Raw genomic sequence first — 20,088 nt, forward strand, 5'->3', positions numbered from 1 at the left:
TTTTCTGTCAGCTTTCTTGAATGTTTGTCAAATATCCGCTGCATGTGTTGTTATATAGTGCATTAAAAATCAAATCCCTGCAAATCACACACCCATTGTCTCATGATGCTGGGGCCCGGTTCTTGTTGCGCATCTTAGAAACAAACATTTGGAGGGAGTACAGTTTTTCGGATTACTCTTCTAGCACTGAGCCATTTCAAAGGTCTTTTGGAATGAACAGTTTTCTGGTCAGATTTCAGTCTCCTGTTTCTGATCGTATTTGGAATCTCTCGTGTTTGCAATTCAAAGTTCTAGTCTTACAAAGATGGATTGCCTGGCATCGTGTATGATTCGTCGCCTGAGATGTCTGATTTAGGTTTCCCTTTGGCTGGGCCAATTCTGAAATATTTGACTTGTGTTTGTGTGTGTCACTGCGCTATTTTGGGACGCATTGGTTCATCTGGCTTTCGTCTCATTCGGTTTTAAGTGGCAATTGCCAAGGTGATCGCTTTGCTAATAAAGAGAGTTTGATTCCCTAATTTCTTACCCATTGCCAGTCAGAAAAAATAAATGGAAATAAAGTGTTTCTTGTATCATAGTTACCCCAGTGAAAGCCTAAATATTTAGAGATGGACCCTCTTGACTTTGCACCAGAACACATCTTGAGGACTGGATGTTGTCGGTGTGTTCCTTTGTTCCCTGTAGGCTTGATGTCTTTAAGTGACATCTTTTCAGTTAAAGATGGAGTTTACTCAATGGAGGAATCACAAGGCTCCATAGGATTTTTAAGTGGAGGGTTAGCGGAAAAGAAGACCCCCAGTGAGATGGGCAGCAGCAGTGGGCTCAGGTGTAGCAACGATTGTGAGGTTGGCCCAGGATCAGGTGGTGTTTCGTTCTCTTGTACATCATAATAAGCTCACTATGTATGAATCAAAACCAACTCGAGGACACCTAACAACAACAGCTTTGGACTACTTGTCAGCATATTGCTATGTTCATCCTGAAAGTGGTAAAGATGAGATCTTAGCTATTTTATTAAAGTTTTTTTCCTTGAAAAGAAATATAAAAGATAACTCATTCCCTAAAACTTCTCCACCTACTTTACGATTTCTAAGACAGGTTCATATTGATTGTTGTTGTTGTGTGTGTCTGTGTGTGTCTTAGACATAGTACAAGTTGAGAGATGTCCTGTCTTAAGAAAAGCCATTGACGTACATCTGAATTGATGTAGAACAAGGGGCTGGGTGTCCAGTGATGTCACATAGGAATCCCTGCTTACAAAACTATTTATTTTACCGTTCTGAGACCTTTCTGAGTACCTCTGAGGGACAATCCAACCAAACGAAACCTGTTAACACTAAGTGATTCCAGCCCACGGCTCCCCCACTTGTGACTCCCTAGGATTCATTCCTTGTTTGTTTTTTATGTGGACTTTAAGGAGCTCTGGTAGCGTAGTGGTTACAAATCAGGCTGCTAACCCCAAGGTCAGCAGTTTGAAATTACTGGCTGTTCCACAGGAGAAAGATGAGGCTTTCTGCTCCTGTAAAGATTTGCAGTTTTGGAAACCCTGTGCAGGGTCACTATGAGTCGGAACCGACTCCATGGTACTTAACACCAACAACTGTTGTTGGAAGAGGTACTCCTTAGAAGCCAGGATGGCCAGACTTCATGTCTCATACTTTGAACATGCTATCAGGAGGGACCAGTCCCTGGAGAAGAACATCATGTTTGGTAAAATGGAGGGTCGGAGAAAAAAGAGGAAGACCTCCAATGAGATGGATTGGCACATTGGCAGCATCAATGAGCTCAAGCGTAGTAGTGATTGTGAGGTTGGCCCAGAACCGGGCCGTATTTCGTTCTGTTGTGCATAGGATCGCTATGAGTCGGTGCTGACTTGATGGCACCTAACAACTGGATCTTTGTTTTTTCTTTTCCAATTAATAGTTCATCTATGAATTGTTCTGTAATCTTGGTTGTAATCCCCAAATGTGCCTGCATTCTCCCCATTTCCTCCCATTTCTGTCTGGTTTGCCTCGTATATTGCTTGGAAGAGCATTCTTCCGGTTGCTTGTTTTGTAGCCCCATTTATTGTTTGGTTCACAGGAGAAAGACGGAGCTGTCAGCTCCCACAAAGATTCACAGCTTCGGAACCTCCCTGGCCGCTGTGAGTCAGAACCAGGCTGCTGTGAGGGCACTGGGTTTGGGTTTTTAAAAAGTCTTTGGCTATAAAGTGGCTTCTGGGAGTGTCTTCGGTTTCTGGTTGATTGGTTTTCTCAGGGCCACACTCTTAGGGCCTCCTCTAGCCTCTTACATTTGTTATTAAGGTCAGCAGTTCGAAACTACCAGCCGCTCCGCGGGAGAAAGATGAGGCTTTCTACTCCCGTAAAGATTTACACCCTCGGAAACCCTGTACAGGGTCACTATGGGTCGGAACCGACTCGATGGCACTTAACAACAACAACAACAGCCCATTTGAGCATGGACTTTCTGTTGTGTCCCTGGTCAGAGCGGTTGGTGGTGGGAGTCAGGTGCCCTCTAGCTTTTAGAGAAGGCTGTGGCTCATGTAGGTTCTTAGGCTTTTGGGCTAATTGCCTACTTCTCAGAGACTCTGTTTTCCTTCTAAGGAGCATTCTGGTTGTACTTCTTCCGAGGCTGATCTGTTTGTTCTTCTGGCAGTCCCTGGTCCTTTCAGTATTCACCGTCAACACCAGAACTCAAAGGCATCAATTCTACGGTCTTCTTTATTCATTGTCCAGTTTTCCCATGCATATGAGGCTATTTAAAGTACCAGGGCTTGAATCAGGTGTAACTTAGTCTTCAAAGTGACATCTTTGCTTTTTTAACACTTTAAAGAGGTCTTTGGCATCCAATTTGCCCAAAGCAATACACTGATTTCGTAGCTGCTAATTCCAGGTGTATTATTGTTTATGCACAGCCGTAGTGGTTACGAATCGGGCTGTGAACCGCAAGGTCAGCAGTTCGAAACTACCAGCTGCTCTGTGGGAGAAAGATGAGGCTTTCTGCTCCTGTAAAGATTTACAGCCTCGGAAACCCTGTTCAGGGTCGCTGTGAGTCGGAACTGACTCCATGGCACATAACCACCACCATCCTCTCCTGAAAAGTCATGTTGGGATTTTTAAGCAAGAGGATTAAATATACGTAAGCCCTAGGTTCTGGAATCTGTGGCATGGGAGAAGAGTGAACGAATGATTAATATCTAGCACTGAAAACTGTTACATTATGCACCTGAGGAGTAGAAAGCACAAGTCCCAAAAAACTTCTCGTCCTGCTGTGTGAACTTGGGGGGTCACTTAACCCAAGCGGGCCTAGGGTTCTCTGTGAACTGGACTGTAAATGTCTGCCTTATAGAATCGCTGTGAGGAGAAGGTAAAGATCACGCTCACTCTAGGATTTCCTGGGTGGCACACACAGTTAAGCGCTCAACTACTAGCCAAATGGTTTTTAGTTCAAACCCTCCCAGAGGTGCCTCGGAAGACAAGCCTGGCGATCTGCTTCTGAAAGGTCCCAGCCTCGATCGAGCACCCTGTGGGGCGCAGTTCTCCTCTGCACACATGGGGGCGCCAGGAGTCAGAATGGAGTCCAGAGAACAGCAAACAACGCCACAGCTTTTAATCCCACTTCATCTTCTTCGTGCCCTACACTCGGGGCTGTTTCTGTTACAAATTGCGAACTCCAGTGCCCCACCGATTTTGAGGTCTTCCTCGCTCTGCTGGTGCCCCTGTACTTTCTGGGGACCTCCCACATCTCTGTCCTCACCTAAACCCTTCAGGGTGTGTGGACCAGTCACTGTGTGTGTGGCTGTGGTAGCTGGGACTTGGCTCCACATTCATGCTTTTTTCTGCCTGAGGAGTTTTTTACCTGGGGAACTTTGGCCTTTTCCTTGTCTTCCTTGCCAGTAGGATTTTTTTTCCTGCTTCCAGGAGTCCTGGTGTGGCTCTGTAGGATAAACACTGGACCGGAAGTTCAGTTTGAACTGCAAGGTTGGAGGTTCAAACTCACCAGTCATTCCTCAGCCACCTTACACAGGATCAATATGAGTTGAATCTGATTTGACAACACTTAACAAAACTAACAGTCACATCTGTGGATAGTCATAAACTGTGTACATTTCTTATTCCACACACACAAAGAATGTAGAAAGGACTTCTGCGTGGTGGTAGAAAACGCCTAAACACTTCCAATACCATGTAAGTGATCTTTACATGTTTTCATAAAAATTTTACAAAACAAAGATCTCTTAGGGGATATACTTCTTCATTTATTTCTCTTTTTATCCAGTAACATTTACTTGTGGGTGAACGACTCTCTGAGTTTTGACGAATACACAGTTAACCACCCTCAAACTAGCAAGCAATTCCGTCCTCCCAACAATTCCCTCCGTGGCTCGTCTGCCAGTGTGTTCTCCTCTGGTGGCTTGCTGTGATGCAGGGTCACCCATGGGGCACAAGTGTCAACAGAGCTTCCAGACTAAGACAGGCTAGGAAGGAGAGGCCAACCACTTCCGATTGGCTAGCCCCTGCAAGCGTTATGAATGGCAGCGGGACTTTGTCAGATTCAGTGCCAGAAGGTGAGCCCCTTTAGTTGGCGAGCACTCAAAATGCGGCAAGTGGAGAGTTAATGAAAATTAGGAAGACCCCTGAAAACATGAATTGTCACCATGGCAGCAACATGACAATAGTTGTGAGGTTAGTGCTGGACTCGGCAGTGTTTGATGACATCTAATAACAAGGACCATTCCCTGGATCCTACCCTCTTTTCGGAGTCCTGGTGTAGCACTGTGGGTTAATGCGCTGGACTGCAAAGTCAGTTAGAACTGCAAGGTCAGCGGTTCAAGCTCACTAGCTGCTCCTTGGAAACTCTATACAGAGTCACTATGGGTCAGAACCGACTCGACGGCTTAACAACAACAACCCTGTTTTTAGTAAACCTTCCCTCCACCCCAACCCTCCTGTAACCTCCTAACCTGTTCTCCACCCTTACAGTCCCAGGATGTCAGATGGAACCGGACCATGTGCAGCATTGTGACATGGGTCTTTCTCGCCATGATTCGTTGGCGAGTCATCAACGTTGTTGGGTGTACCAATAGTTTGAGTCGTCTTTATGGTTGAATACGCTTCCATTATAATCAATGTACCACAGCTTGTTTATGTAGACTCAGATATGTTTAAGCATAATGTATTGCAAGATCCGAGGTAAACTAGAGCTTGACATGCCTCAAATAGCACGTGGTTTTGATATGTTGTTGTTTAGTGCCATCGAGTCGTTTCCAGCTCATAGCGACCCTGTGTAGGGTTTCAGAGGAGCAGCTGGTGAGTTTGAACCTCCGACCCTGTGGTTCAGACCTACCTTACGATCCAGTGCTCATCCTATAGCACCACACCAGGTCTCCATTGGACCGCTAACAGCAAGGTCGGTGGTTCAGACCCACCAGCTGTGTCTTGGAAACCCTTCACAGGGTAGCTATGAATCAGGACTGACTCGACGGCACCTCACAACAACAGCAACAAAAATAAATGCGCCAGATCATCCTACTTGTTGAAATCTGTACTTGTCTCACACATTTCTTCGCCATGATGAACTGTCTTTGAGAATTCTCAGCTCTGGAAAAAGCAGAAGTATTTTGAAAATTTAACAGGAAGCGGTTATATTTGAAGCCCATTCTTGTTGATTAAATGTGAGAGGATTTTTGTTTCCTCGATGGTCAAGAAGGCGATGAGAAATCGAAACGGATACATAATGGCTTATTTGCCTTCCTGACCCCTTCTGAGGAAGATCAGGGTTTCTCCCCCACCTGTTGTAGGGGTGTCGAAACCAGTGACTAAGGTCTGTCCATCGTGACTCCCGCTGGCTGGACCAGTCCCCTCCAAAGCTGCCAAACCGCAACGTCAGTGGTTCAAGCTCACCAGCTGCTCCTTGGAAACCCTATACAGGGTTGCTGTGGGTTGGAACCGACATGACGACACTTAACAACAACAACAATTGTGGTGGTGGTAGTTATGAGCCATGGAGTTGGTTCCTACACATAGTGACCCTGTATAGGTTTCCACAAATGTCAGTCTTTACAGGAGCAGAAATCCTCATCTTTCTCGTGTGGAATAACTGGTAGATTGGGACCACTGAGCATGCATTAGCAACCCAGTTTGTAATCCACAACACAACCAGGGCTGTTTAATAGTATTGGGGTAACAGCCACATACGACCATTTCAAAATGATTCACAAAGAATACCAAAGGGCGTTAGCTGGACCCTCACTTCACTCAGCTGTAAGCGGATAAGTGGGAAGTGGAGGGAACACTAGAAACGTTCTGTGCTGAATGAACATGTTTGACCTGCTGGGAAGCTAACGTCTCTCAACCATGAAGCAAGTCAACAAATGTGTGAAAACTTGCTCATAGCCTCTATTCCCATAGAACCACTGGAAGGTTCCATCTACTCTGGGACACTTGGCCAGCCTTGCATCGTCCTCATGGTCACTGCCATGTTGGGGTCCTCCTATGATGTCATTGTGCTATTCCAGCTCACCTCACTGACCGTCCACTTCACCAAACCTGATATCCTCTTCCAGCAACTGATCTGTTCTGATGCTGTGTCCAAAGCAAGCGAGCTGGACTGTGTTCTATTGTGATCCACAGGGTGATTTTCAGAAGATAGCCAGGACTTTCTTCCTAGTCTGTTATAGTCTGACAGCTCCATCCACTGTGGGTGGCCCTGCTGGTATTTGAAAAAGCCAAATGGCCTGGTTTCCAGCATCACCACAGCAACACATAAGTCACCAGAGGATGACTTACTGACCACGGACAGTGGGTACTGTGGTCAGGTGCCATGGAGTCGGTTCCTACTCACAGGGACCGTGTACACAACAGAAGGGGACACCACCCGGTCCTGTGCCATCCTCACAACGTCATGAGACCATTGTTGCTGCCACTGTGCCAATCCATGTCTCTGGGGGCCTCCCTCTGTTTAAAACTGCCCCTCTGCTTTACCAAACATGATATCCTTCTCCAGGGACTGGTCCCTCCTGATACTATGTCCGAAGTATGAGAGATGAAGTCTGGCCATCCGAGCCTCTAAGGAGCACTCTGGCTGCACTTCTTCCAACACAGATCTGTTGGTTCTATGGGCAGCCCATGGTACTTTACAATATTCTCCTCTAACACCACAACTCAAAAGCATCAATTCTTCTATGGTCTTCCTTACTCACTGTCCAGCTTTCACATGCGTATGAGGTTGTTGAAAATACCATGACTTGGGTCAGGCACACCTTAGTCCTCAAACTCACATCTTTGCTCTTCAGCACTTTGGGTGTGGCGCTGTAGGTTAATACACTGCACTGCAAGGTCAGTTTGAACCACAAGGTCGGAGGTTCAAGCTCACCAGCCGCTCCTCAGAAACCCTATACAGGTCGCTAAGAGTCGGAACCGACTGGACGGCACTTCACAACAAACAACAACAACAGTCTCCTTTACTTCTGTGTTAGTTCTCCAGTTCTGCTTTAACTGGAATACCACAACGGGGTGGATTTAGCAAACAGAAACGTATTCTCTCAACAGTCTCCTTTACTTCTGTGTTAGTTCTCCAGTTCTGCTTTAACTGGAATACCACAACGGGGTGGATTTAGCAAACAGAAACGTATTCTCTCACAGTCTCCCTTACTTCTGTGTTAGTTCTCCAGTGCTGCTTTAACTGGAATACCACAGCGGGGTGGATTTAGCAAACAGAAACGTATTCTCTCACAGTTGGGAGACTAGAAGACTAAATTTCAGAGCGTGGACTCTGGAGAAAGGCCCATGTCTCCCTTCAGCATCCGAAGGCCCAGCATAGCTTGGAGATCCCCATGTGTCTCTGCATCAGTCTTCCTCAGGATCTAAGAGCTTCTCAGGGCAGGGACCCAGGTCCAAAGGATGTACTCCACTCCGGCTCTTCTTTCTGGCTGGTCGTAGGTCCCTCTGAGCTCAGCTCATGTCTCCCCACTTTTCTCTCTTCTAAGTAAAAGGTGTTTCAGGCCACATCGCAAGGGAACACACATCAGCTCAGCGCTAGGACAGAATTAAGGGCATTGCAGCCCACCCTTAATTCTTTTACTGGTTTTTCACATCTGCTCACATCTTTGGGGGGATCATCCCATAACTGCCATATGACACCATCCTGTTACTGCCGAACCTTTGAGAATCAAGACCCCGCCAGAGAACAATGATTACGGAAGGCACACAGTTCATTCCATGTCGAACTCCCACCCACTCCATGAATCCCAGAAGGGAAAGGGAGCGCCCCTCTTGATTCCAGGAATGGTCCTTGTTGTCTTCCAGCCAGGTGCCCACAGTCTCCCTAAGAGGCTCTTAACCGCTTCCTGTCCCCTTTCCCACAGGTCGAGTACGTGATCAAGTGTGACATGTCGGCGCTGCAGAAGATTCTGTACCGCCACATGCAAGCCAAGGGGATCCTCCTCACGGATGGTTCTGAGAAAGACAAGAAGGTACTGATGCTGTGCTTCCTTTTGTCCCTGCTGATGCTGATGTCCCCTCCCTCCCCACCGAGGGTCTTCCAACATCTTAAAACAAACTGCACAGAGGGGCTGGGAGGAGGGACGAGGGGAGTATTCTCACATCACCAAAACAGCCAGCTTTGTCCAGGTCACACTCGGCCTGAGCTTGGGGTGGCCTCAAAAAAGTTGTCCTCCAAGCCATTCACACTTGCAGGACAGCTCTTCTGATCTCTGTCTCCCCAGAATGCTAGGGAGTTCACAATTATGCCACAAAGCTGCCAATTTCACATTGGCCCCTGAGATTTCATTTAAATGTAGAACACGTTCATCCCAAGAAAGATGCTTGTGGTGAACCTGAGATCTTGCTGCTGGTAACAGGAGCTTTGACCATATGCTGTGTGTGTTACGCAGCAGACCTGTGGCCCCTTGCCCACCCTAGAGGTCCGCTTCTAATCTCTGGAACTACCTGGTCAGTGGATAACGATGCTTAATTTTGATCTGTCCACCTTGCTCTTAGGGGAAAGGAGGCGCTAAGACACTCATGAATACTATCATGCAATTGAGGAAAATCTGCAACCATCCCTACATGTTTCAGCACATTGAGGTGAGTCTGTGCATTGTGTTCTGTGTTCTAATCCTGGCCCCTCTAGTTCTCTGAATGGCAGTTAAAAAAAAACAAGTGAAACTAAAAAGGGGGTCAAAATTTGGGTGCAGAGCCGAACCAACACGTTCTGCAGACTGAACAGACTGGAATTTTCAGCAGGTGGGTCTGCGTTGGCACCAGAAGCGCTGGAGCAGCTGGAATGTGAGGAGTGTGGAGTTGTAGGAACGTGTCGAGAGTGTGGGTTCTCTCTCTGGGCTCCAGTGAGGACCGCGAATGGCCTTGTTCAAAGCATGTTGTTAAGTGCCGTCTACTTGCTTCTAAGTCCTGGCAATCCTGTGTAATGTACAGAAATAAAGATGTGCTCAGCTTTCTCGGAAAGATGTGGCGTTGGACTGCTGATCCCAAGGTTGGTGGTTCAAACCCATGAACTGCTCCAGGGGAGAAAACGAGGCTGTCTGCTTCCATTAAGGTTACAGTCTCAGAAACCCTAGGGGGCCGTTCTGCTCTATCCCACAGGGTCGCTGTGAGTCGGATTCAATCCATCGGCAGTGAGTTTGGTTTGAGGAGAGAAAGATGGTGTGACTATTTCCTTGGGGGGGAAGACACCAGCTCAAGTCTGGTACCTGTCTGGAGACTTCATGCTGATGTAAATCCGTGCTTTCATCCTAATGTTCCTTCCTGAAGAAAGCTATTTGGGGGATGGGCCAGGATGCTGTGTGCCCTGCTCCTGAGACAGCGGTTTCACCATAGTGACATGCTGAGCTTGGACGGCAGAAGCCCACAGCCGAGTTCTCCAGGTCTCAGTGCAGCTGATGCTGGATGTGAGAGCAGGTCTCCACCCCCCCAGACCAGTTGTGTTGTTTTTGTTCTTTTTTTAAATAGAAGCTTCTGGAAAATGGAAGCTTCGTCATCACAGTGTAAAAACAAGATGACTTGGAATATTCCTTCCCTGGGAAAATTGTTTGTTTTCTGCCCCTTTTCACCATAACTATCAGGCTGCGAACCTTAAGGTCAGCAGTTCGAAACTACCAGCCGCTCCGCGGGAGAAAGATGAGGCTTTCTACTCCTGTAAAGATTTACACCCTCGGAAACCCTGTACAGGGTCGCTATGGGTCGGAACCGACTCGATGGCACTTAACAACAACAACAACAACATTTGTTATCATACTTGTGAGAGGATGGTGTGTGAGGATCAGTCCAAAAGTAATGCTACAAAATGATAGAAATCTTTATTCAACACAAAGATCAAAATGTGAAGCTGTTGTGAACACACCTCTGAAGGGGGTGATTCCATCTCTCCAGCCCTCTGACACAGAGTTGCATTGACACCCCACATCAAAGCAGCAGTTTCGGCGTCCTTAAAGGGATCAGTCAGTTACTTTTCAGTGTTTTTTTGGGAGGATTTGGAGAACAGTAAGACGTGTGAGGGGGCAACACCAGGGCTCTGAGGTGGGTGGGATGAGGTTTTCCTAAGGAAATTCTCACAGGACAGCCCTTTCTACCTTTGGAAACCGTGGTGGAGAAACTTCCTCGGTCCACCTTTCCCGGCCTGTTTCTCAGCAACGCCATCTGTTGTTGTTGTTGTTGTTGTTACTGTTACAGTTTTTCATTTTCTTAAAAACTTTTTCCTAATTAAGCCTCTATGATCATCCTGTGTCCTTGGAGTAATTCTTCTCAAGATGACTCCTTTGGAATCCTTAGAAAACAATCGCCATAACCTCTCCAGCAGGTCCCCTCGGAAGCCACTGTTTTGACTGGAACCATTTTAGGGGAAGACACCCAAATGAGACTGGTGGTGGTGGTGTGCCATGGAGTCGGTTCCGACCCATAGCGACCCTGTACAGGGTTTCCGAGGCTGTAAATCTTTACTGGAGCAGAAAGCATCATCGTTCTCCCGTGGAGCATTTGGTAGTTTTGAACTGCTGACCCTGAGCTTTGTAGCCCGATTCGTAACCACTATGCTACCAGAGCTCCTTCTAATGACTTAAGTGTGAAGGTGTGAAACAGTCTCCTTCCCTGAGGATGGGCTTCAACTCCGTGGTCAGAGAGAAACCACGGGAAGCCACGTGGACAAGGCCATTAGAGCCCTTCCTGTCACGGAGGAGGGAGCTCCGGGATTGAAAAGTAGAAACCAGAGGCCTGACTGTTGGTGGGCATTTAGGGCCTTAGTTGTAATGAAGCAAAGAGGGGAGGATTTCACTGGATCATCAGAAAAGAGGGAGAGCCCCCAATGAGATGGACTGGCACAGTGGCAGCAGCGATGGGCTCAAGCGTAGCAACGATTGTGAGGATGACTCAGGACCGGGCAGGGTTTCGTTCTATTGTGCATAGGCTTGCTGTGAGTTGGAACCGATTCAACAGCACTTAACAACAACAACAACATTACGCTCCAGGTCTCGTCTAGACTCAACACTTTGTGAGGATGGATACTTTGGCTAATCGTGGGCCCCACGCAGCCTGGGGCCCTCTGGTGCTCACCTCTGTGCCACTTGGACTGACCACTCATCCAAGGCTGAGTGACTAGTAACTCCCTGAAACCCACAGGGTCCATTTCTCCTATGACAGGGTCAGGATGCAAATGTTTCCGGTTCACTCTATTGCATATTTATTTATTTCTAATTTTGTTTTCATTAACTGTAGTAGGATCAGCTCCTCCTCCCGCCCCTCAGATAAAGAAGACTCATCATTGAGTTAAGATTTGAATCAATTTTTCTTTTTTTTTTTCTAGGAATCTTTTGCTGAACATTTGGGTTATTCAAATGGAGTCATCAATGGGTAAAGTCTTAAAATCCTTTTCTTCCAAAACACAATGCTGTGAGTCCTTTATAAATGTCTTCCCTACATCTGTACTGCCTTCCACCTTCCCTTTTTAGTGGAGTGGAGATGCCAAAATAGTTTCCGCATTCACTCTTACTCGATTGGTATCAATTATTCCTGGTCTTGAGCAAGTGGGGATTCTGGGAACATGAATCTCATTGAATAGATCTCCTGGTAGTCTCGGAACTTCAGAGTTTTTAAAATGTTGTTGAAGCTTATTACACAGCACCATTGTGTCCTTTGGGCTCAAAGAGACTTTATCTTCCTATTTGACATTCAAGGGCCTCCAATCTGATATCAGTGCGTACTGTTTGACACCCATTTGCTGGAGAGCAGGTTTGCATAAGAGACATCTTTTGTTTAGCAGTGGTCTCTCAGATTGGATTCCCACCAGGGTACATTTAGGGTTAGCATATAGGGGGGCTCTTCCTGCATCTTCATCATAGAAACCAGGGAGCTGGGACCCATCAAGAACCAGGACCAAGAGTCTGTTCCTGACTCTCTTTTCCTCTGGTCCCTTTGGCACATGGCTGAACAGAGCGGCACCACAAAATCCCTGTGTGATCAAATGGGGACACATTCTTCTGTTCACCAGAAAGTTTGAATCCACACAGAGGTGCCACCTGCTTCTGAAAGTTCACAGCCATGACAACCCTACAAAGCATAGTTCTGCTGTGTCACATGTGAGGTCTCCAATAAGTCACAGTTGGCCCAACAGCAGCTGACTGCTGGTTGAAGGAGTTCGGATGGAACCTTGGGCTCTAGAGAGACTGGTTGCCTCATCTTAGGGCCTCGGGTCAGCCCTGGCCCTGTCAGCTTGACTAGGGTCACAGAGAGAAAGTGTGACCACAGCGAGCATTGGAGGGCAGCTCTCTAAGCAGGGTCAGTCAGGCATCCACTTTGCAATATGTCTATTCCAAGTATTCTCCACCAGCTGATAAAACTACCAAAGGGTGCATTTTCATGTTGGAGACTACATGCACGCTGCTAAGTTTATAAACCAGACACAAAAACAAAAAGTGGTTATTGTGAAGGAGAAAGCTCCCCACGCCCACCCCTCCACTTTCCCTGAGTGGACCATCATGTTATTATAGTTTTGCTTCGTCTCCACCCTGATTGACCTGGGAAGAAGGGCTCGGTCATGCTGGGTGAGGCAGAACCACAAGGGGCCTGAATCTGTAAAATGTAGGTGAGCTAGAACAGGCATCATGCAGATGGAAGCCCGGCTAGAAATTCAGTCTCCTTCTTAGACAACAAGGGCAGTGTCGCCGAATCTCTTGACCGAGAGAGTCGCCGAATCTCATGACCGAGAGAGTTGGAAACTATGGTGCACAGATCAAAGATGGAGGCTGCCCCTACCGTTTTGAATGTGTGCTGCTCGCTCTCCAAGGTGCTGACCCGAAACCAGTGTCCTGCGTCTGGCACCTGAAAGGACTCCATGCGCCTCTTCCAAGCCTCCCATTCCAGAGTCTTGAGCCATCACTTTACCCGTTCGGTTTTATCATTCAGCTTCACTCATGTTTTACAAACTTGTAACCGGCTCAAAGCCCTGGCTTGGACTCATACTGCTAAAGTGAGCTAGGACTCTGGCCCCTTCCTCAGTCCACTCTGACCGTGTCCACAGCTCTTTCTAGATCTTTGTGTGAGAATGCTTTCTTTGTACCATAAATACTCTTATGTCTGCGGGTGTGCGTTCCCTCAGCCCTCAGCTGTTGGCTAGGTGGGGCTCTGTGTGAGGTAGTGCGACCCCGCGCCCCTCCAGACGGCAGGGCTGATACTCACATTTGCTGTTGCTTTTCTGATTCAGGGCTGAGCTGTATCGGGCCTCGGGGAAGTTCGAGCTACTGGACCGGATTCTGCCCAAGCTGAGGGCCACAAACCACCGGGTGCTACTCTTCTGCCAGATGACGTCACTCATGACCATAATGGAGGACTACTTTGCCTTCCGGAACTTTCTATACCTGCGCCTTGATGGTAAGCCTGTGAGGACTGGGGTTTTGAAACTGTGGGACTGAAAGTAAAGGCAAACTAGGCACATCAGTCCAGTGCCCGGCACAAAGGAGGGCCAGGATTGCGGTAGAGCTAGGTGAGGCAGCGTTGGTGGGTGGTGTGGAGTCCATTGTAACCCACAGTGACCCCACATGACAGAGTAGAAGTGTCCTAGATGGTTTTCTAGCCTGTCGTCTTCACGGGAAGTCCTGGTGTGGCACTGTAGGACAAGTACTGGACTGCTCACCACCAGCTGCTCCTTGGAAAGCCTATACAGGGTCGCTATGGATCGAAGCCAACGCAATAGCACCTCACATTGGGGGTCTTTATGGGAGCAGATTACCAGGACTTCTCCTGAAGCTCTGCTGTGGGTGGATTTGAACTGCGAAACTTTCTGTTAGTGAACAAGCACTTCACCTTTGTGCCACCAGGGCTCCTAGGGTGGTTGTGTCTTTCCTAGGCAGCAGTTTCTCTTACATCCTCAAGTATGGGGGAAACTTTGCACAGCTGTTTATTTCCCATAGGGGCCTTCCTTGGTGGTGCAGTGCATTAAGCATCGGCCTGCCAGGTCAGCGGTTTGAACTTAACCAGCTACTGCTCGGAAGAGAGGAGGCTGTCTGCTCCCGTATAGATTCATAGCCATGGAAACCCTTTGGAGCAGTTCTACACTGTACCTTTTATTCTTTGCTAGTCAGAAGCAAATTGGTAGCCGTGGGCTTCAGGGGTTTCAGGTTTATCCAACATACAACACATATGGACTCATACCCAAATTAAACTAAACTAAATTCAAGTGAAATTTAATCCACCCTGCTAACTCTGAAGAGTCTGTTTCGTACATACCTTCGAGAATGTTGTGGCGTACCTCGAGATTTTTTCTGTTAACATGGGAGTGAAGGGGCCACAGAATGAGGGGAGGCTCTGTCTCTTTGCTCCTGTAACCATAAAATACTTAATTGTTATCAATACTTGTGTTGTTCGAAGTAGAACATATTTCTCCCTGTTATGGTGTTAAGAGGCAGGGGGCTCTGTTGCTTGCGGACTTTTGCAAATTCTGCCAAATGTTTCCCTGATTTCAAGAATGAACAACAGAAGCACTTGGAATTTGTGTTCAGTCCGTAAGTACTAAAGTGTAATAAGAAAATAAGATGCATGCGTCTCAAATGAATGTTTTTGATATTTGGAACCCAGCCATAATGTTTTAGAGCTGAGGGATGTGGAGATTTGCAGACTATGGCGGGGCGACAGTAATACATGCAAAGGGGTGTAGGCATGAGAGCAAATTCTCCACCAGCCAGTGTGTGTTCACTGACTAAGCAGAGCATCCTTCACTCACCTGCTCGAGTGTGGTACTAGAGTGGCTGTGTGTTGCTGGGATTCTGGAAGTTATGCCATCGGCATTTCAAATACCAGCAGGGTCACCCATTGTGGACAGACCTTCATCGGAGCTTCCAGACCAAGAAAGACTAGGAAGAAAAGCCTGGCAGTGTACTTACGAAAATTAATGGGGAAAAAGAACAATGAAAACCTTTGGGGGTCACAATGGGACATTGGCTGACATCCAGCTGGAAGATGAGCCCTGAAGCTGGAAGGCCCCAAAAGGCACACAACAAGGCTGTCAAGCGTAACAGGGATGGTGCGGTTGGCAAGTCCAAATGCCATCTCCTTCTGTTGTACCCGACATTGCCATGGAAACTAGCGACAGGAATGGTGTGGTACTACTAATACTGGTGTTTGTTAAGTGCTGTCGAGTTGGTTCTGACCCACAGCAACCCTGCATGGGGTTTCTGAGGAGCAGCTAGTGAGCTTGAACCGCCGACCTTGCAGTCCAGAGCATTAACCCACAGCGCCACACGGTGACTCCCATGAAATGATTATTAAGTGGGAGATTTAGCGTTGCTATTGAATCACAGATGGACCCTGGTAGCACAATGGGTTATGTGCTGGGCTGCCAACCACAAGCTCAGTGGTTCGAACCTAATAGCCACTCCCAGGGAGACAGATGAGGCAGGCTGCTTCTATACAGACTGAGTCTCAGAAACCCTAAGGATCAGTTCTCTGTCCTGTCGCCGCTCTGAGCCAGAATCAACTCGATGGCAGTGTGTGAGTGGGTTCTAGTCAAAGGCTCGGTTTTCCTTTCAGTCTGACATTGTGTCTTCCTGTTGCCATTAAGTATAATAAGGTAAGACTTTGTTATTGTTCATCTTTAATTGGGTATAATTTATCTATAGTACATGTAGTATTCATTTGCTGTCCGCGGCTAGAGGCACTTGGGGAAATTTCTCTGTGTCAGAAGTTTTCCCTAACCCAAAATAGCCATTATTTCCTCAGAATTTCCGGTAAAGTTAAAGCATCTTTGAAGTGCTCTTTAGCAGGGCTGTCTTGAGCTTGTAAATAATAATTACGCAGCCAGACACAGCTCAGACTTGCCACATATGCTCCTTGTGGAGTTTCTAGGGGAATTCTCTTCAGGGCCTACCTCTGAAGGTGTTAAGTAGCGTGGATTCGGTTCTGACTCATAGCGACCCTGTATAGGGTTTCCGAGGAGCTGCTGGTGAGTTTGAACTGCTGACTTTGCGGTTCAAACCCACCTTGCAGTCCAGTCCATTTCCTACGGGGATTTTTAAATGCAATGCGCTCTCTGGTGGCCTTAATGATTTTAAACCTTTTTTACCATTCTGAGACCATTTGAACTGCAAAGTTGGCGGTTCAAGCTCACCAGCTGCTCCTTGGAAACCCTATACAGGGTTGCTATGAGTCGCAATCGACTCGACGGCACTTAATAACACAACAACTGCTCTGAGAAGAGATGAAGGGTTGCATGAATCCATATTGACTTTGAATTCACAGACACGACCGTGTTATCCACAGTATCACCTGGGAAGTCGCCCTCACTCCAGAATGTCTCCACCACTTCTCACAGTATGTCAGAGTAGAACTGGGCTCCACAGGGTTTTCAGTGGCTGGTTTTTCTAAAGCAATTCACCAGGCCTTTCTTCCGAGCTGCTTCTGGGTGGACTCGAACCTCTGGCCTTGCAATTAGCAGCCGTGTGTTCATCGTTGGCACCAACAAGGGCTCCCCTAAAAACAAACCCCCCCTGCTGCTCAGGAGAGGTACAGCCCACCCTCATTTTCTCTGGGTTTACAGCCCCCACAGGTAACTTAGAGGCATCTTGTTTACTACTTTGTGGCACTTCATTTGGGATTTCAGCTCTCCTTGAGTCTGTGCACCTGACAGGAGGTGACCTTGACACACGCTCAAGAGGCTTCTTCATAGTCTCTTGGTTGCTGCCCTTATTGTTATTAACAGTAATAGTAATCAGACCTAATGTTGATGGATGCCAAGAACATGTGGGCTACGAGACAAAGCTCTCCCTGTGTTTTGTTTCGTGTAGTTTTGTCAACAAAGAAGGTACTCCTGTTTCCATTTACAATGTGCTGTTTTATATCTGTCTTGTTTCCTAAGTACTGTACGTGGGTGGCTTTCACAAACTGGAATTTAGTCTTACAGTTTTGGAGGCTGGAAGTCTAAATCAGGGCTCTAGGGGTGGGGTCTTCCATGTTGCTTAGTTTCCCTTCCTGTCTGTCTTCCCCATGTGTGTGTGTGTGTGTGTGTGTGTGTGTGTGTGTGTGTGTGTGTGTGGAGGTTGACCCCTGATAGAATCCACCACTCAGGAGTGGTCAGAACAAGGCCACACTCTCCTAGGGTCTGACTCATTAATATAACCAAAGAAACGCTCTGTTTCCAGACAGGGGCATATTTGCAGGTACAGAGGTTTAGACTTCAGTGCATATTTGGGGGGAACATAGCGATCCCGCATTTAATAGATGTGAAAACAAAGGCTTAGAAAGAGGAATTAATTTGTCCAGAATGCCCCTTAGAAGCCAGAAAGGCGAGGCTTTGTCTCAGGTACTTGGGGCATGTTGTCAGCAGGGACCAATCCCTGAAGAAGGACACATGCTTGGTAAAGTGGAGGGCCATCAAAGACCGTCAGTGAGATGGACGGTAAAGTGGAGGGTCATCAAAGACCCTCAGCGAGGTGGACTGACATGGTGACAGAAGACTCAAACCCAGCAAAGATGGAGAGGGGGGCACAGGACCAGACAGGATTCATCCTGCTGTTCATGGGTTGCTATAGTTGGATCCCTCTCTACAGCACTTCACAACGTAACAACAACAACAGTTGACCTGCCAAAGGTTCCGTGTGAAGTAAATGCTGTGGCCAGCTTCTGGCTTGGATCTCTGGCTCTAAGTTAGCTCAGTTTGAGCAGATCTTAAGAAATCTGTCCCGTCCCTCAGAGGATGGGCAACTTCTGTGGTGACAGTATCTAAAAGTGACTTTGAACTTACCATTCACACTGTCTCCTAGTGATTAACTGAAAATAACCAGGCACTAGGTGAAGGAGACACTGACTGTCCCCTTCGGTTGTAGGATAGACAAGACAGCAAGTGTCTGACGAGGGTTAGCTGGAATTGGGAATGGTGGACAGGCTTCTGACATGTTCCAGCTGGAACTGAGAAGGGTGGCCAGGCTCCTGTGCATGGCAGCAGTACCCAGATGTTTGCAGGGTGAGGAGAATTGATGGACAAGCAGCTATGATTGTAATGATTGTTGTCAGCTGCCATCGAGTCCCAGACTCATAGTGATCCCCTCCACCGTGAGATTGGACCATTGCATTCCTACAGTTTTCACTGGCTGATTTGCAACTAGATCTCCAAGTCTTTCTTCCTAGTCTCTCTCTGTCTGGAAGCTCCACAGAGGCCTCCACTGAATCACAGCAACACCCCCAACTCCACTGACAGACAGGTGGTGGCCATCCATGAGGTGCCTGGGCCTGGATTCGAACCCTATTTCCTCCATGGAAGGCAAGAACACCACCACCGAGCCACCTTTGCCCTCCACAGTGAAGGTGGACTTGCATAAACGGGTACACACCGTTCAACTGAGCCACCCCTTCCCACCCCCAGCCCCAAATCATTAGCATGCCTTCAGTTCTCCTCAGCTATACCTACTGCATCCAATGTTAACTGCAGGAAAAACCCCACGCTGAAAGCTAGGCACGTCTTTGTGTTTTGTTTTTCTCTGCTTCATGGATTGGTTTAGCTAGTATTCCATTGTCGTGTCCTTTTTATCTGGAAGTGATTTGTGAGTGAAAGCACGTGAGGAAGTTTCACCCCAAAAGACAGAACTCCCCTAACGCAGCTGTGATTCCCTTAGGATTAGTCATTGCGGAAACCCAGCGGTGTGTTTGTGCTGGCAGGTTCTCAACAAGACACAGGTCACTGCTATTCACTGTGTTCTCATAACTGATCCCAGTCTGCCTCAGAGTCTGAGGAGGTGAGCTCCGTGGCCTTCTGCAAGGAGCGTGTGCCTTTGCATCAAGCCATGTACGGCAGTGTGGGTCTCCCAGGGTCTGTCAGACCTCCAATGCTGCTTCAGCAGAAACACCAACCATGGATGGCTGTCACAAACACGTGTATGCTGTCCATGTTGTGGTTGCCAGGTGCTGTGCATCAGTTCCAACTCTTAGTGGCGGTATGCACAACAGAACGAAAGTGCCCAGTCTGGTCCAAGCCATCCTCACAGCTCTCCTTATATTTGAGCCCAGTGTTGTTGCCATTCCATCAGTCCATCTCTTTGAGGGTCTTCCTTTTTACCTCTGGCCCCCCACTTTTCCACGCGTGATGATGATACTACTAGGGGTAGTATCTCCAGGTGTCGAAAACCCTTGAACTTTCGCCTTGGGAGCTCCTTGGCTGCACAGCTGTGTACCCCACTCTCAGAATGCAGGCGCTGCTCTCTGTAGCCATGGCTCTGTCTGAGCAATGGTGTCTCGGCACTGTCTGCTGGAAAAGCGATAGCGATGGGGAGAGGAGGTTTCCCGCTAAGACAGGACACGCCTTCCGGCAGCATCTCAAGCAGACGGTTCGCCCTGATCTCAGCAAATCTGTGCTGAAAATAACGTGAAAAAGCAATACCACGTGTCTGAAACTTCACTAAATAGAGGGCATGCAGTACTCCTCCCCAAAGACCCACCACATGCTGGACAGTCCACTGTGAAGGGTCTGGCCAGCTGGTCCAATTCACGATGGAATTTAGAAAGTAGACAAGAGGAAAAGTTTGTCGTGTCATTGAGCCCTGGTCTCTTGCTGTAAGCAGGAAGCTGGTTGGTTGGTTGGTTGGTTGGTTGGTTGGTT

The 20,088-nt window shown here is 47.7% G+C and overlaps 1 protein-coding gene across 3 annotated transcripts in view; it reads left to right on the plus strand.

The window, feature by feature from the left end:
- SMARCA2 (SWI/SNF related, matrix associated, actin dependent regulator of chromatin, subfamily a, member 2) overlaps positions 1–20,088 on the plus strand; it is a 225,739-nt gene that overhangs the window by 96,172 nt on the left and 109,479 nt on the right. For all 3 annotated transcript variants that reach the window (XM_006863737.1, XM_006863738.1, XM_006863739.1), the window contains exons 19-22: positions 8,366–8,473; positions 9,000–9,086; positions 11,815–11,861; positions 13,711–13,877. In XM_006863737.1, coding sequence (XP_006863799.1) covers positions 8,366–8,473; positions 9,000–9,086; positions 11,815–11,861; positions 13,711–13,877 — 409 coding nt within the window. The remainder of the gene's footprint in view (positions 1–8,365; positions 8,474–8,999; positions 9,087–11,814; positions 11,862–13,710; positions 13,878–20,088) is intronic.

The sequence above is a fragment of the Chrysochloris asiatica genome, unplaced genomic scaffold (assembly GCF_000296735.1).
Source record: "Chrysochloris asiatica unplaced genomic scaffold, ChrAsi1.0 scaffold00056, whole genome shotgun sequence".
In the NCBI taxonomy this organism is placed as follows: Eukaryota; Metazoa; Chordata; class Mammalia; order Afrosoricida; family Chrysochloridae; genus Chrysochloris; species Chrysochloris asiatica.